At 37.3% G+C, this 11725-nt stretch overlaps 1 protein-coding gene across 1 annotated transcript; it reads right to left on the bottom strand.

The window, feature by feature from the left end:
- Positions 1-1442: 1442 nt before the first annotated feature.
- LOC107868939 lies at positions 1443-2102 on the bottom strand. The gene is made up of 2 exons (XM_016715546.1): positions 1995-2102; positions 1443-1922 (listed from the first exon to the last, which is right to left on the bottom strand). The coding sequence occupies exons 1-2, from the start codon at positions 2100-2102 to the stop codon at positions 1443-1445; spliced, it is 588 nt and encodes a 195-aa protein (XP_016571032.1).
- Between the last annotated feature and the right edge of the window lie 9623 nt (positions 2103-11725).

The raw sequence follows: 11725 nt of genomic DNA, 5'->3' as shown, positions 1-11725 counted from the left end.
AAATTCTTCAGATTCTTCTTGATCCTCCTCATCAGCTTCAGCATGTTTAGACTCATGTTGTTTAGACTCACCTTTTTTAGATCCCTCCTGCTCAGAAGTTGTGATCGACTCAGTATCATCACTGTTCTTCACCTCAGTTGGTGGAGGTGGTGGATTTTTCTTTGGACTCTGCTTCTTCATTAGCTTTCTGAGGAAGGGTTCCTCCTCCTCATAGTCAGATTCCTCATTGAGGAGCGTATGATATACATCATCTTTTGCTGCTTTATTTGGTTCTGTGGGACTCTTTATTTTTGGTGCCATTTTAGAGTACCTAGCGATATTAGAAGATTGTTAGTCAATCCTAAAGATCACAAACACAGGTACATAAATAATTTAAGATTATTTATGTTTCAGACCCCAGGTGCGAAAACAATTTGTGACAAACCGTCAAGACTGTGATAGCTTATCACTGTTGTCGTCAACCTCAGATAGAACCCAAAAAACTTTTAACAATTTCTGACGACCTTTATGATAGGTTGTCACAATTGAGATAGCCCATCACGATTGTCGTTAGCTCTATCCAGAACCAACTTCAGTTTGGTCAGATTTTGACGACATTCCTAATAAGCCATCATGATGGTGATATCCTATCATGGATGTCGTCAAACTTATTAGAACCCACTTTTAACTTTAACTAAATTTTTGGTCCCCATTCTTGCTGAAGACTTACTTAAATTTGAATCGTGAGCTATCTTTTCAACCATTGGGCTTATACAGCATACCTTAGGTGCAATTTTATCCATTTTCCAAGTTTGACCTTGGTTAAATCACATTAAGGAATTGAGTTAGCTTTTATTCACCATACATCACAAGCAAAGAAGTATTGAAGTAGAGTATACCTGGTGGAGCTTTTAGTCTAGTGCCACTCACAAGAAAAGGTGTGAAGGAAGAGGATGTTCTTGATTCTTAAGTGCAAACAACACACAAATTAAACATGTTTTGCTCAAGTGTTTTGCCATGAATGGAAACTATTTTAACTAAGGAAAAGAAATTACTAAAGAAAAAGAAGTTAAAAATGGTGTAAATTGGAAAAGGCTCGTGATTTGGGTCGGGTTGGATCTGATTAATATTAGGCCCAGTTTTTAGATTTTAGGCTTTGTGCTAACGACGATATGTGATGGCTTGTCACGATTGTGATAGCCCATCAAGATCGTCATCAATAGTAGGTAGAGAATTTCTAAAGTCTAATCTAGTTGACGACATTCGTGATAGCTTGTCACAGTTGTGATGGCTTGTCACGAATGTCGTCATAACCTTCCAGCTGACCCTTTTTCATTTTTTACCTTCTCTATACTAAGTTCTAATTTAAAAAATAAAACCACTTGCTCGAACATAAAAATACTGGGTTGCCTCCCATTAGCGCCTGATTTACTATCGCGGCATGACTGGGTTCTCTTGAATACTCAGAATTCGCCAAGACAACCTATTGATACCCCTTTTTCATCCTCATTGAAGACATCAATGATTGGGAAGACATTCATATCATTTTGTTGTGACACGGGTTGATGTATTTTGAATTTTGCCTCCTTTTTACCGTGCCAAATCCTGTTGTCCACGCCAACTATTAATCTTCCTATTGCGAAGAGTGACCATCCCAAGATAATGGGTACCTTGAAGTCCACATCACAATGCAGTACCATAAAATCAACAGGAAGAATAAAGTCTGCTACTTTTACCAACACATCATGCAAAATTCCAACAGGCCACTTTATTGACCTATCTGCCATCACCAGTTGTATAATAGTAGGTGTTTGATCTTCCAAACCCAGCTTCTTCCATACAACAAGTGGCATCAAATTCATGCTGGCACCTAAATCACATAATGCCTTTGCAACATCCAAAGACCCAACCTTGCATGGAGAAGTGAATGCACCTGGGTCAGCCTTCTTTTGCAATAAGAATCATGTGGAAACCGCACTATAATGTTGGAGATTATCCATCTGCTCACTCCTGACCTTCCTCTTCTTTGGGATAAGGTCTTTCATGAACTTGGCATGGCCTGGCATTTGTTCAAGTGCCTCAACCAAAGGTGCATTAATCATCAATTGCTTGAGCATAGCCATGATCTTGAAAAGTTTTTCCTCATCGAGCTTTTTCTTCCATCGTTGAGGAAAGAGAGGTGGCGATATAGGGATATTATTTCATACCATTTCCTCTTCCTTCTAATCTTCTTTGTCTGAAATATCAATAAAATCATCCAGCTTCTCAGAATCCACTGGACTACTTTCTTCGGGTTTATCAATACTTACCTTATTTTCTACAAATTTGCCCACAGAGGGGTCACATAACAACTTACCACTCCAAGTGGTAATCGCCATACATGAACCACCATTTTACGGGTTTTGAACCATATTATTAGGTAAAGTACCAGTTTTTCTTTGGTTTAGTGTAGCAGAAAGTTGGTCCATTTGCTGCTCCAACTGCTTAATAGACGCAGAGTGTGAGCTAACCAACAGACTAAGGGTAGAGAATTCACTCTTCATAGTAGTTACATCTGAGTTGGTCGCTTCAACTCCCTTCAACAACTTTTCCATCATATCCCTCCATAGACATCTTGCTGGAACAAGTTGTTGCAGCATCCCTACTTCGAGGAGGAACATACAAACCACTCCTATCATTATTGTTTCTCCAGTGTCCCTGCTCCCTATCTTTATTAACAGGCTTGTCACAGAAGTTCCAACGTTAGTTCCCTTAGCTATTTCCTTGGAAACCCCCTGATTACTCATATAGTTTGCCTCTGCATCGCACCTGTAGCAACACTACCCTGAGATTCCACAACCTTAGCCATTTCGGTCTTGCCTGACAGCAAGTACTTGGTGAGGAGGTCCATTTGTGTCTTTAAGTGGGTCATTTCCTAGTCTCGTTCCTCATCACTTCTGCGCTACTCTGCAGTTACACAACCATTAATAGTAGAGCTAGCCACTACAGAATCCCTAGTATGCCAAGCCCAACTCTACTTGGTCATTCAATTCAACATGTTATAAGCATCAATGAAAGAGAGATCAATGAACGAATCAACTGCAATATTTTCTACGATTGGCTTTGTCAAAGAGTTGAAAGCTTTGTACAAAGTCTCCTTCAAGTGCAAGTCCGTCATGTTGTGGTTTGGACATTGTGCAAACTTCTTCTTAAATCTCTCCTAGGTTTCGTGCAATGCTTTAGTTGGGAGTTGTCTAAAGTAACTGATTTCATCCCTCAACTATATCCTTCTGGAGGATGGAATGAACCATTCTAGGAACACCTCTTTCAACTATCTCCAGTTAATTATAGAATCAGGCTCTAGCTCATTTAACCACATTGTTACCTCTCCAGACATAGACAAAGGGAAAAATCTCAACCGGATCGCATTCTGGCTCATTCCTGGATTGTCAAAAAATTTGCAAATAGTGATGAAGTTCACTAAATGCTTGTTCGGGTCATCACCAGGTAAGCCGCCAAACAACCCCTTCAGATTCACGAGTTGGATAATATTGCTTGTTATGCTGAATTTTTCACCCGGTGCCAATGGTGGAGGAATGATTGCACCCATTACACCAACTTCATCCATTCCTTCATCATATTCATCATCCTCGTATTGAATGGGTTGTTGGCCATACCATCCTCTTATTGGACAGTTTCTATAGATATTTCGCTACACTGGTGCAGCAAGTTGCTCAGCTTGCCTTGGGTTTTGTGGATTTAGCAATTCCTCATCACCCAAGTCTCATCATCGAGGTTTTGGTGACGTGCTTATTGACCCAAATTTTGTACGTTCACCTTAGCCCTGGCGAAAGCGGCTAGTCTGTCTGCCTCCTGTTGTTCAGCCATTTTCCCTTTTAGTTGAGCGTCCGGATTGTTTGCCAATAATGGTTCTTTGGAACTTCTTGTTTTTGGCATAAACAACATAGTACCTACAGTAAAAAATAACAACAAATAAACGTAAATCTAGAAAACTTAACTAACAGAAAATTAGTATACCCAAACTTTCAGTTTACAACCATATTCCCCTATAACTGAGCCATTTTTGATAACGCTCAAACTACACCATTGAACGGGTGTAATCAATCATTCTCAATATCAAACCCAACTAGGTTGGGGTCGAATCACATAGGGAATAGGGTGTGAACTCAAGTTATTTACGAAATAATTCACTCGTAGTTTACTATTTCCTAAAATGGGGGTTTAAATTTCTCAGACAATTGTTAGTCACTTAGATATTAATGTTTGTAATCAATATTTGATGAAATAATTGGGATTATGTTCACTAGGGTTTATGGTATATGACAAATGCTATAAATAATTCAAGGTTCTCACTGAGGTTAGGATGACAAGCAATCTCTATGCCACGACCCGAACCGAGGCCCTGGTCGTGACGACCATTCCGAACCATAAAGGCCCAAAAAGCCCGTATCTATCTGATAATCTTGCACATAATTCATGACAAAAGAAATGCAGAAGATACACAATATAACATAAATATGGTCAAGAATCATATGAAAATGAAAATAGAGAATAGTGTCCCACAATGTAAATCAACATCTCTAAAACCGTCTACGAAATCTCTACTATATGAGTGAAACAATGTCTATCTGAAACTGGGACAAGGCCCCCAGCAGACCCAAAACTAATATAAGATAAAACGACTGTAGGACATAAGACCTTCCGAAACATAGAAGGCTCACCACTTGTCTCTACAACTCTGTCTGAATTATCTACTGATTATCTTAACCCTTACACTGGCCTCTAAACCTGAAAGGTTGGACAGGGGAGGGGGTCAGCACAAAAGTACTGGCACGCAGAGATATCAAAACAAAACATAACGTTTTTTACAAAATATAGTTGAGAGACATTATAAAGAAATATAGTATCAAATCATTTGAAAACATAAGGGCGTAATGCAATAGTTTCTCAACAACAATGAAATGCAACTGAGCTTGGTGGAATACCCTACTTAATTTACACCAATTGTCAAACCTCGTTTGCCACCGAGATTAGAGTATAAGTGAGGGAGAGACACACAAGATCACATAGCATGGTGTCTCAACCCAATGGTAGTGCCCAAGATCAATTAGACCGGGCACCTACCTATAGTCCTAATTTGGGAATAACATAAGGTCAAGTACATAAGATTAGTTAGCCTGGTACCAATATTCGGTGTCGGCAAACACGTTTTCTAACGATGAGCCTTTGTGTCTCAAATGCCTTTTTCGGGCATCCACCTTTCTCATGTAAAATTAATGCATTCAAATTTCATCTTATTCAATCACATATCGTATTTTGAAGGGTATCGTCATACCCAACTTGCAAGTCATCAATATCACATCCATATATGCATATTCATGTTAAAACCAAGGTGCTTCACATTTACAAGTGGTAAACAGTATTTATTTGAAATTCATGCTCTGTTTTATTGATCAAAATATAATATAGAGCATCGAAACATTATCACAGGAATTTGAAAACAATTTATCAGTCAAATTTATTAAACTTCCACGGAAAATCTCAAATCACATATGCATGGTTTCAACCATTAAAGTATAGAGGCAAACAATTCCCATGACATAATGAAAATGACTTAGAAATCATATTGAATGAAAGATATTAGCATTTGATTGAAAACCCCCATTTAAAAGTATGCATGTTCATAAAAAATACACCTATGAGATTTTAGGATAACCCTATGTACCTCTATAAGCGAATATGATAGGTGCTTCTTGAAGCCTACATTGCGGAGATTCCAAATCTTTAATTTGTTTTGAAAACCCATGGTTTAATCTTTAACTATTTGGGTTTTTATTTTGAAAATCTAGAGAGAGTTATTGAACAAATTGGATGAATGAAGGTGTATTTTAGGGTCTTTGGAAACTGAATTTCCTGTTTATGGCTAAATAAGGGTGGAAATGGACCATTTTGCCCCAAAAATGGAGTGTTTAAGTCACCTGAAACCTTTATATAGGCGGTGCCTATGCCATCGCCTATGTTTACATAGGTGGTGCCTATGCTATCGCCTATGTTTTACATAGGCGGTGCCTATGCTAGCGCCTATGTTTACATAGGCGCCGCCTACTACTTTGAATGCCCATAACTTCTTGCTCGGGTGTCGGATTTTGGCAAAATTGGTATCGTTGGAAAGATAACTCGAAGACCTATCATTTGACACATAGTAGTCTCTCTAATTCGGCATATACAGAGAGTTGTGGTCGATGGAAACTGACACAAATTACAACATCCACTAAAGCTTAGTCGATCAAAATAGTTTCAACTTGTCCTTAAGTTGAAGGACCTCTATGGTCTAAATTCAAGCTTGAATGGAACATATTGAAGCTTAGAGGTATGGAATAATGAAGAAATGACATGTCCTATAATAAAGTATACACTGATCTGCAACATGACCATATGGCTGGAACTACTGATATTTTGAATTCTTATACCGGACATGCATATCTGATGCATGGAATACACGACTGAAGCTACTTATAAGCTGAATTCTCATAATGAACATGCATACTTGATGCAAGGATTTGTTACTGAGTTGTTCTCACGAACGCAGGACTAAATACACTGATAACCTGAACTTTTTTTATTGAACATGCATTTCTAATACATGCATATCTAACTAAACTGACGTATGAACGTATGACTGAATACATAATGACAACTGGTGTGGAGCTGTAATAAGAATCTATGCATGCAGCTGAATAGGGTATCTCCCCCTTAGGACCTTATGTCCCTCTATGAATGTTTAATTCACTAAGATACTCAAAAAACTGAGGCGATGCACATGGCACCTATGAATTGAACATACCTAAACATTTGGAATCTGAATTTAACGCATGATGTATGATTGATCTATACTCGCAATTACTAGTATACTCTATCTTGGAATAGTAGCATATCTGAGATTTCGAATAGCATGAATAAGTACAAAGACGAGAAAAGAAGTCATGCGAATCTGACTACTAAACTGACTTATTGGCCATACAGACTGAATTATACTAGACCCTCAAACTTAACTGGAGTATTCTCTTCAACACTCTCTCTAAGGAAGCTCTAGCAGTAATAGGGAGCCATGCATCTTGGGTACGGATTACACAAGACAACCAACTGCGGAAATCACAACATTGACACTACTCTACAGTCTGGAATATAAACATATAACTCCTAAATTAGGATAGGATTTTCAGACCTTTGGCAATACAACTTCTTACTTTCAGGCTTAGAGCACTTCCCGAATATCCCTTAACAATACTATTCCCTATAACTATCATATTCATTCAACTCAGCTTAAAATTCTCATATGAGCATTGGCAAATCTTTCTACTAATGTCAGAAATAACTTAATCCCTTCACCGTGATCAAGCCTAACTCTAAGTCACCAAAAAAATACAATATGCCAGACCACGCTATTATTCTAAACCATATCTTTCCACCTTTTATATCTCCTTTAAAGATCACATCCTAAGTATAACATGCCTTACCACTTCAACGACTACTTTGAACTCTTAATATGAAATCGCTAATGCATATTGTGACCTTCCACTACAATCCCAAAATGTCATTCAAGCCTAATTTATAACCACACGTTAACTTCAAGGAAAATACCCATAAACACATACTTCACATAGTTTTCTAAACTATTATCAATATAACTCCCATGCGCTACCCTAAGAACATCCACACACAAATTTTTCCACTAACCATAACATGTATCAAACTTAGCCCCAAGTCTTACTTCATACTTATGGCCTTATCTAAACAAGCGTACTATGATCTTTCATCAACATGAATATTTACATCATCACCACTATCATTGCATAGGAAGGGTCACTAGAAGGTTAAAACATAAGACCCTCAAGAGTGGAAAGATCATTATACGGGACTGAGCATACTATAAATAGTGAGTACATGCGTCATGAGTTGCATGACCCCAACTAGAGTTCATAAAATAAGGAATATGATTCCGACTACTTGAATGAACTAAAACTCATTATCTCAGAACTGGAAGAGAACGTGACTCTCTATCATATACAGGAATCATGAACTACTTTTACAGAACTGGATCGTAAGGCATGAGTAAGCATCCGAATAACTGAAAAGAAAAATACTAAGGTAGGAATGGGTTGAGATTCACCCTCACTTTCTGATGTTCTAAATCATACTGCATCACTACTAGAATCTGAGAGCCTTACATGGTTATTCATTCTATCATCTCCCCCTTTGCTTCATGTTGTCATCTAACATTTGGGAGATCCCTTACCGGATTTTAACTGAACTACACTAAATTCACTCTAGGGTCTGGAAAAAAATAAAAATTGACAATACATGCATATCATAGAACTCAACCCGAATAACTACCTTCTAGGATATACTCTATCTTTCCATAGCCACCAATAGTCATAGTATAATGCCTTCACAGTTATTACTATCGGTTCAACCTTCAAAACTCAAACTTAGATTCTAACACTTAACATGGATATCACCAAGCCTTTGATGAACCATACTACTTCTGTCCTAGCATACCAATATTGCTACTCCAAACTTATATCTCTCTACCATGAGAATCAAGATAACATCAAAAGGCTCAACACTATCAATCAAGGCTCCTTAACTTGACAATCTAGAACACTATATACCATCTAACTAGTCATTTTCCAACTAGCAACTCCACGGTACCACTAGTCATACACAATATATAATAGTCTTAGAGAAATGCCGCAACTCCATATCACTTTGAGCATATTTACCCACCATACCTACAACATTATACTTCATTATGAATCAACTTAAACTTAAGCCATTTCATACACCGTTCAAACCGATTAGATCACTTCCATTACCATATAACTAGTATCATTAACCAAGAAATCATCACATCTAACTTTATGGACATCAACTATTCAAACATAATATCTAGTGCTATTGCATGATTTACAACCCAACCTTACACAAAATTTTCACTTGGAAACTATAAATAAACATCACGAAACACTAGTGCACTAGAACTTCATATCCACAATAATCGATCATGACCTAACGGTTTTCCTTATCATAATCCGCTAGCATGTACTATTTCAGCACCTCCAGCCTACTAATTTAATCTCACAAAACATGCATCATCAAACTCTTGCCACTATTTACCACCACACCATTTAAATTCAAGCCAATAGTTTAGTATCAGCCATCTACCACCAATGAAGAATGCAACATAATATAAATATACTAATCCATCAAATTAGGGCATTGTACCCAAACATCTCAAAAAATCTACTACATACCTTCTCACAAGTAGCACTAGTTTACAACTACCAATGAAAAGAGGGTCAAGGGGGTTAAAGCCTCATAATAGACATGGTCAACCTTATCCTTATATTATAACCCCATACAATCGTATCTACTTATACTTCTTTCTCACATCACAATTACTTACCTAAGCGTACATTCACACTACCTTCAAATTCCATAAACAACCATGAGTCTATAATCATAACTTACTAGCTAATATAGCCATTTTCACATTCAAGCAATCAATAAATCACCCTGACCAATAACTCCTTCTCTACTTTCTACTAATAAGACACAAGGATTAATCACTTAATTACCAACTCTATCTCATGCAAACAGATTCAGCCATACATATATTAAACCAACGAAAGAACAACAAGTTGCTAGTGAATCAAAACAAGCCTCACACGGCTTCACTAGACTTTGGTTTTGTATTTTGAACAAGAAAATGGGATGAATGACAAGTCAACTATGCTAGTGAATCAAAAGAGCCCCACACGGCTTCACTATACTTTTTAGTTTCATCAACACAATGATAAAATATTTTCAAGAGATAGAAACTTGTCACACAATATTCCATCATCTGAAAATACACATCTTAATTTGTATTGATAAAAATCTGAGACAAATATTTCCCCCACAAATTATGATACAATCCATACAAGCTACTAGCTACCAATAGGTCATGACATTGACACTTTAACTAATACTACTATTTGGGTGGAAATACGATTCCAACACTCCTATTACACATCTTTTCCCTTAAGCATGACATCTGCAACGTAAATTTCTGAAAAGGGCTGAATATACTCAATATAGTTGACTGAAAAGCTCGATTTCATTAAAATCAAGATTCATACTAGAACCAACACACTCTGAAGCACTAATGGACTCTTTTAAAGTCCTTGCAAAAATCTTATATGATTCGATCAGAATGAACCATACCATTGAGACTCTAAACTTCTGTACTTGAATTACCCCAGTAATATAATGGGTCTGAGAACATCCGAGTAAGGAAAGAATTTGGGATGATTTTACTTTCGTATGGACGTCACCATAGCATGAATTAGAGTATGAAGGAGGAACATTGACTCTGTTGCACGAACTAGAACATAAAAAAAGAGACATTCCTAAACGCCTAGTAGCCTCCTGCTTATAAATGTGATGATCTGCACACCAATAAATAAGACACTACCTGACGCAATTTTGCAGACACCCTAGGACCATGAACCGTGCTTTGATACTAAGTTTGTCACGACCTGAACCAGGGCCCTAGCCATGACGAGCATTCTGAACCATAAAGGCCCAAAACACTCCTATCTGTCTGATAATCATGCACATAATTCATGACTAAAGAAATATGGAAGATACATAATATAACAGAAACATGGTCAAAAATCATATGAAATGAACTGGGGAATAGTGTCCCACAATCTAAATCAACATCTCTAAAACCCTCTGCGTAATCTCTACTACATGACTGAAATAATGTCTATCTAAAAACTGGGAGAAGGCCCCCAGCATACCCAAAACTAATATAAAATAAAAGGACTATAGGACGTAAGACTTTCCAAAACATAGAAGTCTCGCCACTTGTCTCTGCAACTCTATCTGAATGATCTACTGGTTCTCTTGACCCCTAGACTGGTCTGAACTTGGGAGGTTGGAGAGGGAAGGGGGTCATCACAACAGTACTGGCACGCAGAGATATCAAAACAAAACATAATATTTTATACAAAATATAGTTGAGAGCCATTATAAAGAAATTTCGTATCAAATCATTTGAAAACACCTCGATGTTATGTAATAGTTTCTCAACAACAATAAAATGCAACTGAGCTTGGTGGAATACACTACATAATTTACACCAATTGTCAAACCTCGATTGCCACCAAGATTGGATTATAAGTGAGGGAGGGACACAAAAGTCCATATAGCATGGTGTCTCGACCCAATTGTAGTGCCCAAGATCACTTAGCCCGGGCTCCTACCTATAGTCCCAATTTGGGAATGACATAAAGTCAAGTATACAAGATTACTTAGCCTGGTACCAATATTCCGTGTTGGCAAAAATGTTTTCCAGTGATGAGCCCTTGTGTCTCAAATTCCTTCTTTGGGCATCCATCTTTCTCATGTAAAATCAATGCATTCAAATTTAATCTTATTCAATCACATATCGTATTCTGAAGGGTATTGTCATACCCGACTTACAGGTCATTAATATCACATCCACATATGCATAATCATAAAGAAACCAAGGTGTTTCATCATTTACAAATGATGAACAATATTTATTTTAAATTCATGCTCTCTTTTATTGATCATAATATAATATAGTGTATCGAAACATTATCATGGGAATTTGAAAACAATTTATCATTCTTATTTATCAAACTTCCATGGAAAATCTCAAATCGCATATGCA

This window comes from Capsicum annuum, chromosome 4 (genome assembly GCF_002878395.1).
Source record: "Capsicum annuum cultivar UCD-10X-F1 chromosome 4, UCD10Xv1.1, whole genome shotgun sequence".
In the NCBI taxonomy this organism is placed as follows: Eukaryota; Viridiplantae; Streptophyta; class Magnoliopsida; order Solanales; family Solanaceae; genus Capsicum; species Capsicum annuum.
Note: the sequence above shows the minus strand (reverse complement) of the source record. Positions and strands in the feature narration are given on the sequence as shown.